General features: G+C 39.2%; 1 protein-coding gene across 2 annotated transcripts in view; it reads right to left on the bottom strand.

Moving 5' to 3' along the window:
• Positions 1–24978, bottom strand: part of ARHGAP18 (Rho GTPase activating protein 18) — a 101228-nt gene that overhangs the window by 23099 nt on the left and 53151 nt on the right. For both annotated transcript variants that reach the window (XM_080390433.1, XM_080390432.1), the window contains exons 2-7: positions 16467–16666; positions 13908–14143; positions 11084–11156; positions 5422–5591; positions 3078–3243; positions 199–290 (exon numbers count right to left, since the gene is read on the bottom strand). In XM_080390433.1, coding sequence (XP_080246559.1) covers positions 199–290; positions 3078–3243; positions 5422–5591; positions 11084–11156; positions 13908–14143; positions 16467–16666 — 937 coding nt within the window. The remainder of the gene's footprint in view (positions 1–198; positions 291–3077; positions 3244–5421; positions 5592–11083; positions 11157–13907; positions 14144–16466; positions 16667–24978) is intronic.

Here is a 24978-nt window from a genome sequence, read left to right as displayed (position 1 = left end):
TTGTTAACTCAAAATATAATTGATACAAAGCAAAGTATCACATTTACTGAATTAATAAGTAAAGCTGCAAATAAAAGTTACAATACATTTGATTGAATAGAGCAATATACTGAAAATTGTGCTACAGGGAGCAAATAAATCCAAGACAAAATATTATTTGGTTGTCATGTGCAGGTTTACTTGTTGGTGCCTATTTACCTTTTGAAAAATCAGTGGGATCTTGGTTCCTGGCACCTTCTTCTGATCTTGTTCCAGTAAAACTGGTAGTGGGACACCAAACAAGCCAGAGTCTGAAGAATAATTCAAAAGAAACTGAGATATTATCCACATCTGTTCCAGTACATGTGATAAAGGCATAAACCCACACTTACGAAACGATAAGCCTATTCAATACATTCAGAGCTATCGACCTTTTGTTCAGTGTGTTTGAATGTCTTTGTCAATCAAATTATTACACAAAGCATTCTGCCTAAAAGGATTCATTCATCTTTTCCTTCAACCGTAAATCAGGAGTCTTCTGTTTTGACTTCAAATTGCCATCCACATATTCTGCACTACAGTGAACTGAATTGCATAAATGAACCATCTGCATGGTTCTGGTTTGCAGAATGGATGTGATGATGACCCTCGATGCAGATCTTCATCACTCAATGCAAGTTATTATAGTTAAGATGCAAATGGCATGAGTAAAATATCCAGAAACTTGGCTACTAAAATAAGACATGTAATTATCACCCGGAGTTACTCTGAACGTTTCTCTCTATGAGGGTTTTGAAAGAAGAGCTTTTCAACCCCTGTGCTTTTTCATTATATAACACCAGCAGGATAACAAGATCACCAAAGGTGTTTTGCTGTTTCTTTGGGTTTTTTTATTTTATTTTTGGGTGGGTTTTTTTTTTGTTTTTTTGTTTTTTAATAAAAGCAAAAATACAGTTAAGTCTTGGTTGAGAAAACAGCCTTTACAATAGGGGTAATGCAATGCAAATTAAAAAAAAAAAAAGGAATCGTCTCAGTTAATCTAGCCCTGCCTGATGCAAAACTAGTCTTAGTCTTCAAGTAAATGGGACTCCCATGTGTTTATGGCCCAGCTGAGTAGAAGTGAATGACCATTAAAAGAGAGATATAGTAGTAAAAACTAACCCAAAGTTTACTGATACAGAACTTCTCTCAGAAGTACTGATAATTGCTATATGTGCAGTTTTTCTGAAACAGCATACAATACATGTAGCTAAAAGCCCCTGCTTGGTATGATGCCATGCCAATCTGAGCACAGAACAGCTGTAATTACTGAAAATATGTCAGCCCTTGAGATAATGTGATACATGTCAAAGAAACCATCAGTTTCAGTGACAAATCAGGGAGTTCTTGTACCTCTATCAGCATAAAAAGTCTACCTATAAAATATGTAGGGACTCGTACATACAGTCAATATCCATACCCCATAGTTATATCGGCTTGAAGATCTTGTTAACAATAAAAGTTTCTACTGAGATGAAGTTGGAGAAACAAACTGTAGGAGGTTCAATAGAAAGGAAGGGCTGAGCACAGCACAGTGTTCCCCAGAAGAATTATGTTTTCATCAGTTTTACATACTCAAGCCAAAGGGGAACAGCCAACAGATCCACCATTGTATGAATCAATTGGCCAAAGAACACTTCAGGAGGGAAGAGGCGAGGGTCAGGCAGAGCAGCGCACTGAAGGCATTACATTGCAAAAGCCGATCTGTTTGGCAGAAAGAGTGGCTTGTCACTGCCTACTTCCTACACATTCCCATGAGTCTAGCCCATCTTTTTTAACTTTTAGAAGTTTTAATCAATTCAATGTTTTTCATGACTGCCTGTCATTCAGATAAATAATACTATGAGTGAAATTCAATGAACAATAAATTTGGTAAGAAGAATCAATTAAAATTAAGATCCAAAATACAAGAAAAGGAAGTGTCTTGTCCCCATTTATTAGTGAAAGCACATGGGCTTCTGCAAGAAGAACAAAGCATTTAAGGGATCAAGGTTTCATAAATGTTTCTGTGTATGCCTTTTGCATTCAAAAACTGATTTTCTACTACTGTAAAGCAAAGAGCATATTTTGAAGAATCTATTGTACCTTGCTGTATATTTCCCAACCCTTTCTGTTGCTTTCAGTTGTTTAAAAAGAACTGTTGCACTGTCACATTTACTGAACCTTGACAACAGGGTTTTGGCCAAAGCAGGCTTGTGATTAACTAGTAACACATTTCAAGCTCTTGTAAAGCATTTAGCAGAAGCCAGCAACACAGAAAACAAACAAAGCACTGGAAACCTCTAGCATCTGAAATTGGTTTTCACGTGTCCTGTGTTCCCAAGAAAAGCACTGTTAATATACACATGCTCCAACAGCTTGCAGAGCAAAATGGTGTTGCAGCTGTCTCGACACCGTCTGCAGCAGCCCAAATTTTCAACTTAATATTATGTCATTCAGAAAAAAACCCTGCATTATGGCCTGAGTAAATACTGGATGGGCAAGGCCTATGTGACATAGGAAAGTCTGTACCAGACAGAAGAGGAAAGGAGGCGACAAAGGTTCCCAGCATCTCCAGTCAAGGGCAATGAAAGCAAAAAAGTCAGGTAGACTCACAGAATTATTTAGGATAGAAAAGACCTTTAAGATCATTGAGTCCAACTGTAAAAGCAGCACAGTACCTACCTTCAGGAAGTCAGGAAAAGAATACCCACAAGGAACACATACACGTGCCCTCCCAGGGAATACATCAGCAGATACAAACTTCTGTGAAGCAATTCTTCCCGCACAGTGTGCTACTAAGATAGTTCCCCTTCTTCACTACTTGGTTTATCTGCTCAGTGACTGACTGGAGCTTTAATTTAGACAAAAAGCATGGTCCTGTAGCCGGACTGACTATATGCATGAATTTGCTTAAAGTGAGCCTTGAGTTAAGGCATATTATTAAACACTGCTGAGGACCTATGTTACTATATATATTAAAATATATTTTCTGCTGGAAATTCATAAAGAACTGGATGCATTTGTTTTACTGGATTAAAACAGTTCCATTTCATTCAGAATATGAAACACAGACTTACCTTTGGTTTTGATTTTTACAGCTTTTTGCTGCTTGAATTCTGTACCAAGTATGTCATAGAGAGCAGTTAATTCAATCAGTGCTAAAGAATAGACTTTCTTCATGTCCTGAGGGGCCAGGTCACCAATCTTCGTGGTACCTGTTTTGTCCTTCGGCAGCCTGAAATTCTAAAAGCAGAGATTTGCAGCAGAGTGACTAATCCAAGTCATAACAAATTACTTAGCTGGAAGGCTGTGCTTCCTTCAGGGCAGAACCTTTCATCATGAAACTTGCTGTTACTAACTCAATCACAGAAGAAACCCCCAAATAGGTTGTAAAGCAGATGATCTTAGGAGGATTTAGGCTCCTAGTGACTTCTGGAGGTCACCTAATTCAACAGCCTGCTCAAAGCAAGGCTAAATTCAAAGTCTGATCGAGTTGCCTGTTTGCTGTCAAACTCAATTTTGAAAACTCACAATAACCTCTGTGGGCACCTGTTCCAGTCCTTAATGATCTCATGGTAACTTCTTTTACTTTGCAAAACAGAATTTCCCCTGTAGTCACTTGCATCCATTGCCTCTTGTCCTTTTCCTCTGCACCTCCAAGAAGAATCTGGCTTTGTCCTGCTTGTAACTACCTCCCACGCCTCCACACCACTACTTCTGTATCCTTTTGCAATATATAGTGGTGGAAAGGGCTATTGATGAACAATCCTATGCATGTACAACTGGGACAGAAATTGCTCTGCTCTTATGAACACAAAATAACATATTTGGCTGCGATAAATAAAGAGAAGGGGGATCCTTAATTATTACTCATTTCTATTGCACTAAATGCTCAGAAGCTGCAGTCAGAGACCAATATGAAATTAAGCTAAGAGAGTGAGGGAGAGGGACTTCTCAGCTCATTGAGCTATTTGACTCCATTTCTCACCAGCAGGCTTCTAAGCAAGACTCTTGCCTGAGCCTAACAATTAGCAGAGTGCATCACTCAAAGCAGGAAGGCTGATAAGACTTTCTTCCATTTGGAAAGATATATTATACTCCAGAATAATTTTCTTATCCTGTACAATCCCAGCAACAGCACAGATGAACTGGTGGTCGTGGTACATGACTACAAAGGCACATACCAAAACATAAACATAAATTCACAAATTGTAGATAGTCAGTTTCCTGCCTTGAGGTTTCATTGACTTGCACAAACATGTATGTTTAAAAATAGCTGCCAATGATGAAGGTGGAACAAATACAGTCAGACTTAAATAGGCAGCTCTCTTCCTTTTCCTATCATTTTGCCACTCCTTTCACCACTGAAGAAGAAATCCCATAGCCATGTCTTTGAGTAATCCTTCATAAGCCTAGCTAAAAGTATAGCTAATGTTTGTATTATGCATATATGTATGTATGTGCATATATGCAGAAGTAAAGAGTATAGCTATCATTTCCTTGTTATAGGCTGCATTAGAGAAACATGACTCAAACACTTCAGAATCCATTTCTAAATATCCATTAGTGTCTGGTTTATAATGTTTAAACTACGATGCATGGAGTAATTACTATTTGAAGAACTGCACATGTTCTTATCTATATTAAGTGTTTGAAGAACTGTGAAACATTATCACTTCAGACACTATGTTTACTCAGACATGTTTGCATACAGTTTGGGGGGCGGGGGCAAGGAAAAAAGACATATTTCACACCACTTATTAGTTTACAGGTCTGCATGGTCATGAACTGTTAGGCAGAGAGAGATCCTCAGAGAGATGCCTTGAAGAATTTTCTTTTTTATTTGTTCAGATTCATTCAGAATGAGCCCTTTTTCATTAAGAGCTGGAAAGAAAAACTGAGCAGAAATTAATCCCAGATTTCTGCCATTTGACTTTAGACTTCTACAGACCATTCTGTTCTTCATTTTCATCCCTCACCTATTTGTATGGGATAACTGCGCAAAGTTTCTACAGGCGCCCATCAACCCTTTTTAAATGACAGCAGAGCTTTTTATTACAGAGGTAAAGCATGTCACCTCAGGTAACATGAAAAGGGGCTGTAAATAAATGCAGAAGGACAGTCTGTGGACAACTACCATTAAGCCACTATGCCAGCTTAATATTACCAGTCTGTAATTGCTTACACAAAGAGTGCATTTTGCCAAACAGACAGGCATAAAAGTAGTTACTTCACTGTTATTGAGAATATTATTCCCAAAAATGAGTTATCTTGAGAACGTCTATCTCCATGAAGCTGGTTCCGACAAAGTTCTTCTAAATGTAATTCACCCATTTCAGACAAATATCATCCAAACACTACCACTAGTTAAAAAAAAAAATAAACAAAAATAAAAGAGATCAATAAATGGGAAACACCTACCGGAAGAAGAGTGTCACCCCCTCCACCCTTGCACATTTTGCCTGCTGAGCTGTCTCTGAGATTAGCTGCCTGTTCTGCAAATGGTATCTCCAAATTGATGTCAGTGTCCGAAAATGGCATGTCTTCAAGCAGGCTATTCTGCTCACCTGTTACAAGACTAAGCTTTGGACCTGAAAACAGAGGAAAAAAATTAATAACCAACTGCAGCACAATTAAGCACCACTCAGTGCATGAAAATAAGTTTAAAACCAAGTAGAAAGTAATGTTGAGCAAGTGATGGACTTTCTGGTTGCAAATTCACTCATTTCTGCATATTTTTTATGTCAGTTGAAAATTTAGCTTCTTAAAAGGGTTCATCTTTTGTAGCTTTTCTTGAATAATTCTGCCAAGGCATGGGGTTTTCTGCTATTTATCTATTATGAAAAGAAAATGCAATCTACCTTAAACAAACAGCAGACTCCCAGAATTTTCCAGAGCCAAACAGCTTTGGCATCAGAAGTTTCTTGCTGTCAAATGCCTTCTAGCCTCAAAGACCCTGCAACCAAATCAGCAATTCCTTCTGCCATTAAAATTTCAAAAGCAAAAGAGAATGTTTTCTCTATGATCCAAAGCATTAACATCTGGGAATAACTGGGAGTACACAGATCATGTCTTTGTCCCAGCATTCCTGTCCTCACCTCTGTCTGAAGAGTCTAGATTTCTCAGAACTGTTTGGACATGTTTCCATGATACAGGGAAGGACGAAGTACTCAGCAATGGCCCTACTTCTCTTTCTTTGTTCCTTAAAGGAATCAAACACTAGACAAATTTAGAACATATTTTGTTTAAAAAGAAAAAAACCAACAACGACAAAAAAAAAAACAGAAGGAAAAAAAAAGGGAGGCAGTTCTGCTTTTAGAAAAAGAAGTCCTATTTCATTGTAAATCGGCCACTGCTTCTCAGACTGAAGTTAAAAATGTATCATGAAAGAAGCAAAATTAAAATCATATTGTAAATAACACTATTTAATACAAAGTAACGAAGACAATTTAGCCAGAGAAAGATTCTGATATCTCTACCATCTCTCTCATGATTTGGTACTTCTTAAAAGGATACACCCAGAACTAGGTTCCTTGTACAAGGCACTACAAATATCTTGCAAGTATTTGTGATGAAATTCAGACTTTCTTAAAACCAGGGCAAATATAAACAAATAAATCCTGCTTATTTCAGTGGGACCAAGATTTTGCCTAGAATCCTACTCACACAAGACTGCAGCCTGTTCAAAGCTAATATACCACAAATGCAGGAAAAGTGGGATGGAAACGGACATGAGTTGAGGAAGAGAACCATGAACACTGCATATGCTTTGGTATAAGAATATTGTGATAACATAATAAATTAAACTCTATACACTGCTGTGGGAAATTTTGGCCTGGCATAACTACGTTAAGCCAAGCCAGAAAAAAACTCCCCGAAAATGCAAGTACAGCAACACTTGACCTTGAAGCAGGGGAAAGGCTGCAGAAATGCTGATTAAGAGTGAAAGCATCAGGGAAGTACTGCTCTACACTGATGCTTCCAGTGGTCTGCAAAAGAGCCGAGCTGCAAGCACACAACCCAAACAACGTATGAAGCATGACACAAATGACACTTAATGACACAAAGCCAAGACTAGTCTGTGGTAGCTTTTAGAGTGAGTCCTGAAAATAACCTCAGTCTGCCAGGGCCAAACTCAGGTGACAGACAGGCAAGTGGCTGCAGCTACCACTGCCACTCCCTAGTAGGGCACAGTGCTTTAGGTAATTTATGTACAGCTGAGACACTTCCAGAGAGAAGGTGGATTTGAGTTAACACTGACTGTACTTACAACCAAGAATAAAACATTTCCAAATTTTGCCTGTTGTGTGTGTTACTCGCCACTGGCTCTTTCCAAAGTGGCTTCTGTTCACTTTCCATAGACCCTGAAAGATGCCTGGGGCATACGCTAAAGATTAAGCTGATCCTGAAACTAGAGCTGCTCCTTTCAGCAAAGAGATATATGAGACCTCAGTAACCAAACATATCCAAGGTCAAATTCATCCCTGGCTTCGATCTTTGGCCTCCCTGCGTGTGTGTATCTGTATATATAGTGTAAACTATTTAATGCATCTGAACTAAAGGAACAGTTCCCAGTTCCCCCAAGACTTTTGTCATGCTAATGTGGTGTATACATGACCTACATACTTCCTACCAGCCTGGGAGGGATCTGATGTTAACAAACGAAAAGGCAGTAGCTCCTGTTTCAGTCCTCTAGTCATATGAAGGTGCAGTGTAAAGCAGATGTCTTGGTAACGTTGTACACATTTGAAAGGTCTAGAAATGTTGCTATTGCAAGGAGTTTCTTCTTGGTTGTACAGCCTTGCTCCTGTTGTTGTACATTCATTAACTAGGAAGCAGCTGTAAGAGGAAGCAGCTTTGGTGTTCTGCCAACCTGCCAACTACATGTTCCACAAGAGAAATGCAAGATACAGAAAAATGTAAATATTGCTATAAGGATGTGGAAACCGTATTTTACATTAGTCCTGTACCTTTTCCATGGTTCACAGTGCTATTTAAAGATCACATAAAATGAGGGCAATTCTTCAGGAGTGTGGTGAGGGCTGCATTTTGGGTTTCTTTTTAATAGAACATGGAAATACTGGTAGTGTCAACCTTGCTATTTCCTAGTTTTGCTAGAGAATCTGGAGTATACCCTGATGGAGCTATGTTTATAGATCTTAATTTAGAACTGGAAAGGTAGAACAGCTATTATTTTTCTTTTGGACTGACAAAGCATTTCTCTAAAATGCTAATTCATAGCAGACTTTAAATAGAAAATAAAAAATGTGGTAATCTTTTCACTAACACTCTTGTCACTTCAGTCATAGATTCTTCATTTAGCATGCAAAATGAAAAGCAGAAACAAACTCTTTAATTAAAAATACAACTACATTTCAGTCTTTTTCCCTATCAAGAAGCAAACATTACAGCTCTTTTCCCTCATGTTACATTTTCTTTCATCCATTTGATGATGCTTATACAGAGGTTTTACCTAACATTCTTCCCTAGTAGCTAATCCTGTGTGTTCAGGACAACTGCAGTCCCACAGTAAACTGAGTTTTGCTGCTCCCTTATTTAAGTTAATGAGTATTTAGCTTTTCATCTGTTTTATTCTTTCTGTTTTATTCCTTGAGGTATCTCAACCAACTTGGGATTACTCTTTTCTTTCATAGCTGTTGAACATACTGCTAGCTTTGCAGGTCTTTAGTGAGTGTTACGGATTGCTAAAATAATAATGTCTTTTGACAGCTTAATACATGATTCTGAATTTTATTTTTGTTTCCTGTAGACACATTCTGTATCTACATGAAAAAAAGAGGCACTTAAAGACAGTAAGTGAGGGTCCTTCCCAAAAACCTCAAATATGCATCTATCAACAAAAAAATCTTAGGAACTCATTAAACTGTTCTGTTTGAGGAGGATCAGGCAGAAAGGAATAAAAACGTAATGGTTTCTTATTATCCCCTGAGTTTGCTTACAGTGTTTAGGCAAGAAACAGGGTGTGTCAGACTGGCAAGAAAGCAGGAGTGAGCACAGGTTCACACAGCCCACGTATGCTCTAAAGGCAAACCATTATCATCTTCAGTCTGGCAGAAGCACTTGGGAACGCAGCATTCAAATACCAAATTAGGAACAGTCATCACCTTTGGAGAAAGGCCAGAGTCATTCACTCTAACAGTTTTAAGACATCTCAAATTAAGCTTTGGATTTTTTTTATAATGTCTGACATGATATTAATATTTTTCAGGTAAAACTGGTACTAATTCTCTGTTAAAGAGGGTTTCCATTTTAAAATAATGTCTTTGGGTTTGGATTTCATAAATACTTACTATTTCTGAAATATCAGGCATGGTTTACTTTTTGTCTTAAATTCATTCACTGTTTGTATAACACTAATTTGCTCATCATTCTGGAGGAAAGATCACAGCACAGCACTGAAACAGGTGTGGTGCTTTTAACACCATCAAATTTGCATGGCTTGACTGCAAATTAAACTGATTTTTTCTTCCTGCTCCAATCTTGGCAGCAGAGCCCACTTTTAGCATGTTGACAAAAGCAGAAGTATATCAGGATGTAAGCAGGCTGCATTTGCCATCCACATCACAATCTGTACTGAGGAGAGCTAACATATGGGATTTGCCTTTCAGAACTTCACATTTCTGAAGGGTTCATCAGGGCCACTGGAAAAAAAAAAGAACCAGATGTGATAAAAACTAATAATTGTTTGGTCGTTTTCCAGCTCTGAATCCTACAGTGCAGTTTATTGACACAAGCACCAGGCATCTCTTCCTTCCCTTTTGCTGAACCAGCAGTCTGGCAGTCCTCCCAATTTTTTACTATTCTTATTGGAGTGGGGTTTTCTGAGAGGGAGGGAGGGAGGGAAGGATTAACAAAACTTCTGGAAACAGACAGATTTGGTGATATTCAGGGCTGGTTTATGTATCTATGTCTCCCATTTCAACTTCCATGCACGCTCTGTATTGTCTGTTGCTGTTTTCTAAGTCCAATCCTAAAGTAACAACTTTTCCAGAATACTACTAGTCAGTATTCTAGAACTGCAGCAGTATTTTATTTGGTGGCTTAATTACAGGTAAGTAACATGCAGCGGGGAATTTGATCCACCTGCTTGACTATTTAAGCAGCTATAGGAGTCAGTCTAACACCTATATGCTATCCAGTCCCCTGGAAGAAGGAAAAAAAAAAAACCCAACATACAAACAATGCAGAATAGCAATGCAGTATCTTAAAAGCTTAAATGGCTGCCAGTTAATATCCTGATCTCTGCAGTGGTAGGTATGGTGGTATAACAGACATGGTGTAACCCCTACTTTGAAGAAACCTAATATGATGCAGGGCAGCCACCCTTTTATTATTTGACCTGAAGAACAGCAGAAAGCTTTGTGAAAGTCTTTCATCACAATTCATGCTCTCAAAACAGGTCCTATCAAATCAGCTAAGGACTTCTGTGGTGCTCTGTCCTACCTGGCAGTGAGAGGGAGGGGTCTTCAGTGGGTACTACACCCCTCTGGAGTAATCACGCGCTGTTGAACACAACTCAGTCCTACATACACTATTGCTACTACATAATGCTATTTCCTTTCCATTTTCCTTAAAAAGGTAAATAACTTTTTCCTTCGATCCCTGTTTTTTTTTTAGTTTGAGCTGCAGATACATCACCAGTTCTCACTTTTTTTGGATGTTTATAGTCCATTTGTTTTTGTTCCCTTGCATGCACTGATGAGCTTATGTATAATGCTTCATTTCCTGTACTGTACAGCAGAGATAAACCAGAAGGGATAAATTAAGGATCAGGAAAGACCTAAGCATTAGCTATGCGAGGAGACTTCTCTCAGAGGACTCAATTATAAGACGATCGCTGGTAACAAACAAGGTTTCCCAGATGGCTGAAAGGACACTACCTACAGCCACACTTTAAAAATTTTAAACCACGTCAATGCAGGCCAGAACACGTTTCTCATAAGAATTTAATTTTATTTTGCTGAAAAGTTACTTGTAATAAGAACCTATGTAGTAGTTTGTGTAGTTGAAAGCCTACAAAACAAAAGGAGGAAAAAAAGCCCAGACAGTTGTTTGGCATTACCTTTTGTTCCATCTTGCGTTTCATTTTTGTTTTCACTTGTTCCCACAGTTGAGGGCTCACTTCCATCACAGACCTAAGAAAGGAAAAATAAATACGCACGCCTATAAAACCAAGCGTGTGTTTGTAGAAACTCCTGCAATTCAGGGTTATGCAGAAGCGCACCTGTGTTTTTCAGTAGAAAACCCTTTGCCAAAGTCCAAGGGGATCTGAAATCTAGGTAATTAAAAAAGAAGTAATTAAGTCCATTACCCCTTTTCCTAAAAGGCTAAGGTATAAGACTTGATTTTCCAGAGTTACAAAGACTAAGAAATCGTGGTCTTTGACCTGAAGCCATAATTTGCACTGGAAAGTATATGGAAAGGGAATGTGGAGGAGACCTTTTGACTGACTCAGTTGAAATACGTCCCTCTTGCAAAATCTTGCATGGTTGCCTCCCTTACAAAGCAATCCCATCTCTTTTGCAGGGTGGCCTGGCATTAATATCGGTGCTTACAGCTTATAGTCCTAACAGCAAAACTGGAACACCCTGAAGAGACAACAAAACAGGAAAGGATTTGAACCATCTTCTTCCTTCTACAATGCTGCACTACCCAGTCTCAAGATTTGCCCCATTCTATGAACTGGATGACACCTACTAGAGAAAAAAATATTTTACAACCTGTAGAAAATCTACACCCATATAAGTTTTTACCCATATATAATTTTTATTATCCTTTTGGCAACTCAAATCAACAATGAATGTTTAGCACTCCGGATTTTTAATTTTATTTTACTCAAGCATTGTATAACTCCATGCATACTGAGAAAAAAAATAAATCAAGTTTTAAAGATTTCTACTACCAACACAAATCCGCTTTTTATTTTTTTTTTAAATCTGAGATCTTGACAGGTGAAAGAAGATAGCATGACTGCCCAGAAAATTATTACTGTTTCACAGAGCAGTAGAAGGAGACTAGGAGGCTGTCAAGATACCGAGTCTAGCTTCTCTTCAGGAATATGGCAGGAAATTTAGTACCAACATCAACACAATTGTTGTGTTGATCCAAAACATCAAGACTATTGTTTTACCTTTCCTCCTGCTTTCCTCCAGGTGAAGGGAGGTTACAGGGATTTGGAGGCTATTATTAAACTGGAATGACTTCATACAACTGCAGATGGCTTCAGTCCTCTTTTGTTACATAAAAAGCTGTCTAATATTGGGAGAGTAACAAGGCACCGAGACAAGTTACCTAGGGAAGTGGTAGAAGCTGCTGCACTACAGGCTTTCTGTGACAGATGAGATGAATAACCACAAGCAATGATTTCTATACAATTATCTTGCTTTGCAGAAAAGAATGTGGTATAGGTTTAAGGGCCTACACTTGTATTATTTTATTTCAGTCAAGGAGACTTGTTTAAAAGAAGTCTTCTTTTCCCCCGGTTATTTCTACATTTAATAAATATTCTAAACTTCTGTTTTATACATCTTAAATGGCTACAATCATTTGTCTGTTTGCATTTCTTCTCACTGATGTCATCGATATAAAAACATCTATTTTAAGATACACAGAAGTCTACTGAACACTGTGACACGATTTTCAAACATTACAATGTGCAGCTTAAATTCAGGAACATGAGTATTTACTGCGCTTTACTGAAATAACACACTTGAAAGGGAAATTACACTGCTTCAAGCTATATGATATTTTACCTAAATTGCTCTGCTATTAGATCTGGTAATTTTTAGGTGTAGTCAATTCCAAATCAGATCCTGGAAAGCTTTTATGGAGTTAATACACCATTTGCAACCACATGCAAAGCAGAACCGTGGAAAAGGAAGTTATGCCTTCAGAATTTGAGCTTACACACTCCCTTCACTACATTTCACTCTAACAAATTTGAAAGTTGCTGAAGGAGAGGAAGCTGTTGAGGGAAGAAGGAAGTTAAACCCCCTCAAAATTCACCTTGCTTTCCATGACCATTACCATTGCACTGAATGGCAGCAGCAGCAGTGAGAACAAAGGCTGGGGCTGAGGTCAAGTAAGCTAGCCATCCACTTCCATCAAGTCAGAGTGTCTTCTTACAGCTAAAAATCTCATTGCTTTTGGTGGAGCAGACAAGACGCATACATTTCTCCACAGAAGAGGAATTCTGATCATAGTCTCCATTTCACTCCTTCCCCTTTGCTGCATATGGGACAGGAACTCTCCCATTCGCTACCCCATGAGGGAAACTGGGACCCTTCAGGACCTGCCAGAGCAACTTCCCACACACAGTTTAAAGACACACACAGGCCCTGGGAGTTAGTGAGGGGTCTATGCACCCAGAAGACAGGCATAAAGACCTAGCCAAAATAGACGAGGTTAGGTTGATGTCCCCCTTTTCCTTTTTTTTTTTTAAAAAAGAAACAAGAGCAGCAGTACGTAAGAGGGACTGCCACCTATCTGGCAGATCCCTCAGGATGGATTCAGGGCACTACCACACAAAGAAAAAAGCAGGCTTTTGATAGCTCTTTGGGTGACTGTTGTCACATGTTTTGCATTAGCGTTAAAATTAATTCAGATTAATATCTTTACCACAGAGTGGCTGTTCTATTCATCACCTTCAAGTAATATAAGGCCAATAAACATACTTCTTTTTACATACTAAAATTGCTTAATGCAATGTCAAGTCTGGACTAATGCTAATCCTGTAAATTCAGCAGAAAATTCCCTTGAAAATCAGTGAAAAGGTAGACACAGATCTTGAAAGATTCCTTTTGTGACTGTGCATCCCTCTTCTCCCCCCCAACCATACATGTCCCTCTCTCTCACAGAATCAAAGAAAACAATGGACAGGAACTTACTTTTCCCTTTGAGTCATCTTGTATCCTGAAGATATCTCTGACATCAGGAATCTGGTGCTGTTTGTTTTTTTTCCTCATGGTTTGTGTGACAGTCTCTACTCGCTTTTCTACTGCTGCCTTCTGGGTTCGGGTCAGTGTGGACAGAAACACCATGCTTTCCAGGGAGTCACCAGAGCTCTCACCAAACAGATTTGACAGACCTGCCTCCTTCAGCCATTCCTCTTCCAGTTCTCCCTCTAAGCAAGGTGAAGAGAAAAAGGCATAGATGTTGGCTTTTGCGTACTGCTAAGCACACGGGATGTTAATGCCATGGTACAGTTAATCAGTTCACAGGGAAAGTACTATGGGGATCCACAATTAAGAACTACTTACACTGTCCCAACTTGGAAAAAAGCTATTGTTTGTAAGAGCTTTGAAAGGGTTAACATACGATATCAAAGCTTTTAACATAGTTAATCCAATACAGACTGTTGGGGGCAATCTTTATAATAATCTACAGTGCTTCTATTAAATCATATACCATTTGATATTTATGTATCCAGGCATAAATGTGTATGGGGAAGCCTGAAAGCTTCTGATCCTTGCTGCTTCATTGATTTTTAGTTCAATCCTCAATCTTTTTAGCTCCCTTACGAACATGGTTCTGCCTACATTTCTTGATATATTAATCCTACAACTGTCCACCAGCTCAATTTAATGAAGGACAAACCAGGCTACAGGAGTCAACTTAATGCTGTTTTTTAATCGGTTCCTATGACATCGTTTCCAGCCTGCTGACATGACAGCCCACAAAACAATTGTTGCTTTAGTCTTACAGCTGATAAAGTATCCTTTATTGACAGATCACTGCACATGAAATTATATGATATATGAATATCATATGATATCATATAATATATATATATGAAGCTATAAAATACTGTCAGCAATGGCAAAACTTCTGCTTCTGAAATCAGTATCTCTCTAATAATACTTTCTTTAAAACACTAAGTTTTTTAAAACACACTGTGGCAGCTGAGCTTGTGCCAAATGCCAACAACCCTCTCAAATGTTCAAGCAACCTTTCCACTTATCAGGTATCTAGAAGTACTCCAAAGCTGGCATATCAACTTCACTGTTGACTGCAATTTCCCACAGCACCCAGTGCACATCCAAGTGGGCACCTGAATATTAACAGCATTCAGAAAAGGTATAAAATTTCAAGTAAAAATTTTGCTATGGCATGTGGCCAAATCCTGTGCCTCTGACAAAACTCTCACATTTTGTTATTAGGGCTGGAAAGAAGAGCTATACCCCTTCTCCAAAGAAAATGTGAGGTATACCTCATCTCTCCCCTGCCTTGCCTTTGCAGGGCTTTGTCTCAAGCAAGCTCCCGCCCAGGCAGGCCCATCAGCCAGGTGCAGTGTCCCACACATTCAGGAGTACTTATTAGGCAAGGTGTGGGGCAAAGCAGCAGCTGCTCAGTCTGATCAACTCAGCTGTGCTGACTCCCTTGGGCTTCATGCCAGAGTGAGGGGCTCAAGCTGTAGCAGTTAACTAGGGGGAAGAAGGCTATATATAAAAAGGAAATGGTGGGTTTTGGAGTGCAGAGCCTGAAGCAGCATCAGTGAGCTGAGGTAAGAGAAGAAGCTCACGTGCTGAAGAACAATGGGCTCTGCTTCTCTGGAGAAAGCCTTGAAGCTCCATCAGATGCCCTGCTCCCTGGGCACATGGCCTTGGAGCCTTACTGCCTTCTCCAGAGGCCACATTGTTACCCTCTTCAGAGGGCTTGTAAATAGCAGTGATGTTTCAAAACACCTAGGGAGGCAGAAGTACAAATCCCTTTGAAAGCTAATGGAGCACATTCTTCTCACTCATGCAGAGGCCATACCAAAATGCAAAACTCACCATTTCAATTTACTGAGACTGTGGGCCTCTCGTAAGAATGGGGAGAGACAGATACTGCACTGTTAAAAAATAATTTTTGAGAGAAGAGTAGCAGTAAGGCCATTACTCCTCTTTTGTCTGATAGGACAAGAAAAATAAGTGGCCCAACTTCTTCTAAGATCATGCCCTCAGGAGTGTCCCATAATTGATGCTTCTGAGAAACAAAAATAATACAACTGAACAGTCACAATAGTTACAAGTGTAGAAAGTTACTCACTAAACTTAACCCGGTTAATCATTGGCTTGTCTTCTAAAGCGTGAGGTTTCTATCCACAATAGCTACAATAACGAACAACATACACAAAGAGTGAAAGGGTAAGTTAGTTTAACAGTAAACTACAAATAAAGCTTCAATTGTGATCTGCAAGTATAGGCACCTTTCTAATGTTCTGCAAATGCCATTTAAAGGAAAACCAGCCTTTTACTCATCTCTGATACAATTCTTTTTCAGGGCATTGCCTGTTTCTGGTGATATGCATCAGAGGCAACAGAATTTTCAAAGTGGATGTTCAGCAGAGTGACCTTCTTTTTGATTTCAATGTGTTTGGTGGGTGCCATCTCTTGAAATAATACTTAAAGAAAGATTCCTAAATCAGCAAACTGATGATCATTCACAAGAACAGATTTCATTACCATCTGGCTCTTTCACTACAAGTGCTACTCGTTCTTCCTGATTATTTCCTCTAGTTTCATGGATGTTTTCAAGTTCTTTCCAGTAGTCATCCATAGACAGTTCATCCAAGGAGTCCTGGGATCCTGAGCGGTCAAACGATGCTCCATCAGGGGTCTTCTTGGAATGGTCATGGTTCATTGTATACTGGCCAGACCGACGGCTATAAACATAGACAAAAAAGCAAATCCTGGTTAGCATTCTTAAGATACAGGATATATTAATATCTGTGAGGGCAGCTGGTGATGAATTGTGTCAAAGTATCAAGGCAAACTGCTGTCAACAAGCAAACCGAGATATTAAAAATGGCTTTTAATATCTGGAATATATTTTTAATTTAAGATTTCTGCTGTACGTATAACCCAATGTAGAACAGCACAGGAGTCTGTATTAAAGAGGAAATAGCGAATGCAAGTTCTAGTAACTAGTTACAGCAAACCTCTTATTCAACTCACGCCAGCCAATTCCACAGACTTCACAGTACATATCTTCCTAGCATTGCCATTCATGAAGAAGTTTTCAGAAGTGCCTTTCTGCTCGAGTAAATTCTTATGGGTTGATAGTACCTTTACTTCTTTCCTTTGCTAATCAGCTTTTATTTTTTATTAATGTTTAGTCTGGTATCTATGACCTTAATTACAGTTGGGAAAGGACAAAGTAAAATTCCTGAAGTTACAGTTTGTGAAGTAAACTGGTGAGTCCAAACGTTTAACAAAGGCTACTGTTTCTATCTTGCTTCCTCTTTGACTGAAAGCTTACTACTTTTACAATTTGATGTTACTAGCTTTTGGTTCACCCCAAGTATGTACGTTGCTAAGGCTTTCAAAAGACGACTTTCACCTTAAGTATAGCTGTGACTATAAAAAAGAAAGCAACAAGCTGAAACCTCTAGGTTTTATCTTGACCTCATTAGGTCATTAGCAAAAATTACCACTGACCTAGCAAAGAATTCCTCTTAGAAAGTGCAAAGGTTATAATGATGTCATTGAAGTTACAGGTCAACCTTACAGTCGAATATACCAAATCAAAAGCCACAAACTGATTCAGAGTATCAGTGGATTACATGAGTAGCAACCTAACTTCAGAGTTGGCCTTACTTTGAGTGGGGGCAGACTGGACAAAATGATCTCCAGTGGTCCCTTCTAAACTAAGTTACTCTATTATTATGAGAGTATATCAAAATTCTTCCTTGTATTAAAAAATAGTCCTTAACACTTTAGAAAGAGCTTCAATTGTCTTTTACGTCTGAATTTGTCTCCATATTCTAAAAAAGGAGTCATGGTTTGAGGTTAAGTAGTAAATATCACTTATTCTGAGAGGAAAACATATCAAAGATCAAGCATTGTGGATTTATCACAATGTAAACGCAGTAAATTAAGTCCTACCTTCCCATTTGGCTGACTTAGAATGTTTATCTAGAAAAAGCACCTTGTCCTTACGTTTTATCTTGTGACAATTGACACTTGTTAGCTGCCCCTAAGTAAAAAAGTCATACATTTCTCGTGAAGATAAGCCCCTTCTGTGTACAAGTCACAAATCCTTTCACACCAAATGTGCTCGATTCTCCGATAAGAAATCCTAACTATATGGACTTTGCCTTTAAAGGTAAAGAGCCTTATGGAAGCACTGAGTTTCCACCTTCTCTGCCTCTCTGCTCCAGGTACTAAGTTAATAAATTACAATGAATTACCAAGCTAATATGCACCCCAGTGCCATTCCTTAATCTGCCCTTATTTGAAAGCCCAGGGGGAAACAAAAAAAACAACCACATATGAAGAAGTATTGAGCTTCTGCATCAGTGGCAGTAACAACATCCGGCTAGTAGTGCATGTTACCCAATAAATACAATTTCTCCATGTAACCACCTCAGTTCTTAAACTTCGCCTGACAGGTGTGTCTTGTGTGCACCGTGTGCTGCTTCTGAATCCAACACTAATCACTGCAGAAAGACATTCATGGAGCCGCATCAAAAGTCTCCCCAGCAGCCACCATCAGTGCTGAGTGTGGCCAAAGCAGGTCAGGCTTCCCAGCCCTTGCCCAGGCTTCCCTCCTCCGGGCCCGGCCGAGCTCAGAGCAGACTGGGTCCCTCTCACAGACACTCTACACTGAACTGCAGCGGCTGCAGCTTATCGTCCCTCCGTTTAGCCCTGCAGAGCTGCTCATCAGCTCTTCAGTGGCCTTTCACCTTTGGAACAACCTGCTCTCACTGACCCACCTCAGCTGAAATTTAACCACCACAGCACGCCACGCAAAAGATAAAAATAACAAAACTGAATACATTAAAAGCATGCACTTCGGTGGGCTCTGGCAGGCTGAGCTGGGATACGCTGCAGCAGGCTGTGGCTCTGTGCCATGCTTCCAGGGCAGCGCTCCTCCTGTCCTTCGAAAAAAAGCCAGCTCGTCACCTTCCCCAACTAGGTCCTGTTTCACAGAAGTCTGCATCCTGAAACACACAGATACTCAGCACAGAGCACTCAAGGCCATTTTCAGGGTCCTGTAAGCATTTGCTGTACATTAAAAACACTCCATTAACCTTCAGAGGCTGCACCTTACCCTTCCATCACCGGTCACAGGCCTGCCCTACTCAACCAAATATAAGCTGCTTTTCTGGTAAGGCTCTTCCCAGCCTGACCTTTCCATCTCTCATTAACAAATCTATACAGCAACTCCCAACTTTGAGCTGGCAGTAATGCCACTTCCCCTGGTGAAAGCCCTCAGAGAGAGGGCGGGACAAATGACCAGGAGAACCTTCCAAGAAATATTCACACGAAAACCTCACTGCTCTGCTGTGAATCTCTCCTTCAGAATCCACGTCGCTTCAGGCCATTCACAACTGGCCGCCCCAGCACTGGCAGCACTCGGGCTCCTCAGGAGCCAAGGCTACAGGCTGCTGCTCCTGCTCCACTCACCGATCCCTTCTCTTCCCTTGTCAGACTCGATCCAAGCCTGTATCCCCAGTTTCTCTTTGGACTACAAACCCTTTCAAAGCCATCTGCATTTGTCCACATCCACAATTCACATTTTGATGGGCTAGGCCAGAGAGAGGCTCAGGCTGGGAGAGAACAACTGCTAAAACAATTGCTGACAGAGCAGGTCAGATCTTATTTTCTCTTCACTTGGTCCAATGTTTCTTGCTTTGCATACCCCACCAGAGAAAGGCACTGGTGAAGCAGTATTTGGTGCATAATCCACACAGCAGTGCCTCCAGGCATCCTCATCTCCATCCCTCCTACGAACCCCTGTACACACAGTGCTAGTCTAGATACCACAGGGTTCGTGTACGTCAGAAAAGAAAAATAATGGTAAAAATTCACAGCACACGGAAAAACTGGTTGCCAATTAAGATTGTTATTTTTAGGTATCTGTTGACAAGGCCAAGAATATGGGATTTCTGCTGTGACTTTCCACTAAATTCCATCCTTCTCCAAACGTATGCTTAGTAAGCACTAGTTGTGCATCACACAATAAAAACACACTGGTGGGAACAAGTTAAGGCCAAGAAAAAAAGAGAGGAGAAGGGAAGAAGCAATCAATCTTAGTAATAACATTATAAGAAAACTGGAAGAGGTATATGTTTTTAAAAATAATTAATTCCACATTAACAGAAAGACATTAAAAAAAAAAAACTTAGAAAATTATTCCATCAAATGTCCCATGTTGCAAGCTTTAGAATTTTGTAGAAGACTGTTTTCCAAAAAACTATCAGTAGAAAATAAGCACAGTTCATTACCGAAAAAGCTATTACTAGGTTACTTCTCCAGCACATTCTTAAGTTCTTAGGTGTTCAGTTTTTCTATTTAAAATTTGAAAAATGCAGCTGATTTTCACAAGTATCTTCAATGAGATCTCTTTTCTTCCCCCAGCAAATGTAAGCTACTGCTAACGGTCACATAAGTAATTGTCAAACACTACTCATTTAGCATTTCAGGTTACTAAATGGCAACTTTACTCTCCAGCTGTCTTTTTCCCCCCCCCAGAAAACTAGTATTGACATTAAGGTCTTCACTAACAACACTCTCAAACTTTATTAAAATCTTACTAACACCTATTTCCAATCATAAGTAAATAGTTTACTTTTCAAATAACTTTACAGGGAGCAGTGCAATATTCTCATTTCCAAATTACACAGTCAGTTCTGATCTGTGATACTCAGACTTGTACCCTTTGTAGTCGACGAGATTTATGCCAGTTTATCTCGGCACAAAACTGAGCTCCCAGGTATGAAACCCATTCTTCAATATAGTTATTGCAGTCTCTTGCCAGAGTTAATCTTCTTGTCCCATCCACCGGAGATGCATGTATTTATTAGAAACATCAAGGATGTGATAAGAAGCACTCCAGCCCTTCCAGAGGGGAGCCGTTAAAAACAATTCTTGTAATGAACACTTCATTACATTTACAAGGAAAGAAACCAGATTTGGGTTATTTCACAAAGCACTGATGAGCTTCATGTAGTGGCAAGTACTTAAGGGAGAAGAATTGTGCATAAGTATTTTCTTCAGCCTTTCCTTTTGTGATGAACTGTGTCTCAGCCTTTAAGAAAACATGACTCTTCACACACCATACTAAAAATATGCTTTTTTCCAGGTTCTGTCAGCCCGATTTTGATTTCATTTGTAATCATTTCATACCACTGCAGTTGTCTTTGTTCCTTATTTTCTTTCCTGTGAAATCTAAATCTCCCTGCCTGATCATAATTGATACTTGTCATGTGTAAACTACAGCAGCTAGAGATTAATCTGTTAGTAAGATGCACTTTCGCTGACATGTCAGATAAACTCAGCTCGTGGAAAGCTAATTACGCCCTTACTTTCATTTTTCTCACTAAAGAATTAAGGATTGTGATGCATTTTAAAACTGAGATGTGAAAAAGCCCCCTATAGGGCTAGCCACTAATTTGATGATGATCTGAAAATCATCTTTCTACATTGGAATACAAAGATCATAATTGTATGATATCCTTATATACTATATAGATGGGTATGCATGAATTACATGTGTAAATATACCAAAAGGCAGAAATAGTAAATGCAAGGATGTTCATGGTCATAAAAACTAGGGAGTATAAATACACTGTTGAACCAAACATAATAGAATGACACTGCTGAAAGAGAAGTGGAGGTCCTGTAACAGGATTAGTGCAGGTGAGCTCACTGACTCCAGGAGAGAACAAAGTCCAGCTACTAAATACTGTACGAACAAAGCAAAAAGATACCAGTCTCTATAATCTCTTTTCTTCCTGAAAAAAAAAATGGATGAAACGCAACAGAAAGGGAGGAATGAGAAACACCTATTCTGCCTACAAATTAGGAATTTCTGTACAAGGTCCTTTTTTCCACCCACTTCTGCCAAATTTTGGAATTCAAAATTTAGGCCTGGATCTTTCCGGAATAAAACCTGTCACAACTATACGAAGTGTCACAAGTGGAACAAGGGAAGAGCCCATCTGATTAATTACTGAGTTTAACCTCAATTAGGACTCAACTCTTTGGAATGAAACCAATATGGTCCTTTTCCACAGTTGCCTAACAAAGCCTATGGGAGTCTTAAACATTGTCTTTAAACAGGTTCCAAATTGAAGGCCAATTCAAAGTTCTACAAGACTAAAAGTTTCATAAACATTTGTTTGTATCAGACAATTCCCAGTGCCGAGAACAGCGCGAAAAAAAAGCATTGCGTTAGCAAATGATATAATTATTTTTCATACTGGACTATTACACCCCCCTAAGCTGCACACTGAAAATACAGTCTCCATATGCTTGGCCTTAAAAGCTTCTTTAAGTAATCCTGGCCATTAACCATTGCTATTGGGATTCTTGTACAGGCAATGTCTTGAGCACTGCAGCCCCTTCAGATGCACACTATGGCACCCCAACAAACTAGCACTTTACTTCCAGAGTTCTACAAAATGACAAAAACATATCTGACTACAGCTACATTATAGCAGCAACTTCTGAAATGCCCATGCAAAGGGAATCATCACTCTCAAAGCTAGTGTACATTTGGCCATTTATGTTAAAGCTATTAGTAATATTATTGCAGCCATACCTCAGCCGATACCGGGGCTCACTGATTCTGAGCATCATACTAGCACATGGTTAGATGTGTTAATAACCTGATAAACAAGATACACAAGGCTGTGAGGGGGAAAAAAAAAAAAAAAAAAAAAGAAAGAGGTGAGTATTTGGACCAGAAGGTTGAAGCATGCTGTTCAAATTCATGGTGCAAGTCAGTGACAGAAACAAGAAAAATTCTCAGATCTCTGGAGTCTGTCACCACTGGACCACTGAGTGTTAAAGATCATAATCTGTCCCATAGAGAACTGTAAGGCAGATAAAAGGAAGCTGTGCTGTTTGTGATTTGTGATAGACTCCAGCACCGTGGCCATAAATAGAGTAGCACTTTCAAAACAAAATTATCTTGTTGACATAGGAGTTACAAAGTTAAGCAGCAATTTGCGTAAGTAATTTTAAGTTTGTACAAAGGCTAACTAGATTTAAACAATCAAAAAATGCCTATGGGCACCGTGGCCTATTCTGAAAACTATTTACTGAGAAATCATTCATGAGATGTTATGCTCTTAAATATAAATACAGGAATTGCCAAGTCCTTTCTAATCTAAACAACAAAAAAAATGAGAGGGAAACAATGTGGTCTCCTATCCAAGGCTGAGTAACAGAGGTGTGGGAATAAATTAAGCTCCAAAGCTCCCCTTACCCTACCTCTCCTTCCAAGAAGCCAAGCAGCACAGCAAGGTGCAAAGACTTCTTAACTGAATTAACAAAGAAAGCTCTAATCTAATGGCTACAGCAGCTGCCTGGTTTGAGCTCCCTGTTTTTGTCTGGGACACTGGCCTGGGAAGTGATCGCCAGACCTTCCCATAGCCATGGCGCCTACCAGAAGGTCATCATGAACTTTCACAGCTTCTAGGCAAAGCTGCATCCCAAAGGTCAGACATGAAGACAATGCAAGGCCTTGGTTCCAAGGGTGTGTTAAATCAACACCACCACTTATTCTAATGGTTTCAACCTAATGTTTAAGAAATTTCTTTCTGTCACCCAGTATCCAGTATTTTGCAATGCAGCTTTGAGCACTTTTCAAAGTCTTCTGTTAAAGAAATGATCAAATTATAATTGATATGCCCATCAAAGCAGGTTGTCCTAAAGTAACTGAATTTTACATAAAGCCACAGAGTAATGATACTACCTAAGTGAAGTTAAATTGTTTTTTTCTAAATGTAAATGTCTTCATCTTTGCATATGGCTTAACCCGTTAAAAAGATTCTTTCTATTTCATTGATAGCTAAAACCTCCTGTCAAACAAAAGTCAGTATCACTAGCTTTCCTGAACAACAGGTAACCTTCAAGCAATACCTACCAGGACCCAAGTCTGGACATTTGGTGTCCAGAACAAGGCAAAAATATATATATATATATATATATAAGTGCTTTTTAACTTTTAGAAGGCATTAGAAAACCTTTCGTCTGGGCTTCTATTTCTGCTTTTCATTCTAGCTCATAAATCTTGTCACACATTGCAACAACAGCATCCCTTCCTTTCTGCCTTTTCTGTCATTTATTTTTTCCATGACTGACTGCAAACTCCTGCAACTCAGTCTTTTCAAGAGAGTCATAGAAGACAAAGATAACAATAACAAAGCAATGTAATTTCCAGTATTTTTGGTGAACTGATACTTAGCACTCCCAACTTAAAGAGTTTTATTTTGCCTGCTCTGTGACCTTATGGGACATTTTGAATGGCAATTGCAATCAAACTTGCCCAAATCCCCATTAAGCTCCAAAGAAAAGCCTGAGAAATAGGAACTGAGGCAAAGCTCTACTCTCCTTCCAAAGACAGAGTACAAAGTGATTGCAGAGAGGGTATAAAACAGTACTCACTTTCTAAATGAGCATAAAAAAAGGCTGAGCAAAGAGAATCAGGTCTCTTAGGATTTTTTGTAATACCATCAGCTGCTGTTAATACCTGCTCAAAACTGCTCTGGAGATTAAAAAAAAACAAAAAAACACACACACAGAAAAAAACCTCCAACAAACAACAAACCACCCTCACCCCAAAACCAATAATCAAGAAAACCCCACAAACTTGGCATTTTAAACACCTCCATGAATAACAAATGCAAGATAGGTCAAAGTTAGGGCTGCCAGACTAGAACTCTAAAAAGTGTGTGCATATACATATACAAAGACATAAAAGCATATACATATATAAACACACACACCCCATACTGCTTCCAGCCACATCCTCATTATTATTTATGTAAGATTTTTCTACCTTAGTGAACACGACCTTCCCCCTTTCCCAACCCCAACCTGTCACTGGAGAAAACAGGAAGGAAATCCTGTCAATGACACAGGCTGTTAAATTAATATTCTAATCCACTGCACCAGAAATGGGAGATTCCAGATACGATGCCAAAACTTAATCTGCCTCAACTATATGCAGCACTTCTAAGAA

Source organism: Falco punctatus (assembly GCF_963210335.1).
Source record: "Falco punctatus genome assembly, chromosome: 5".
NCBI lineage: Eukaryota > Metazoa > Chordata > Aves > Falconiformes > Falconidae > Falco > Falco punctatus.
This window is presented reverse-complemented; position numbering and strand designations above follow the sequence as displayed.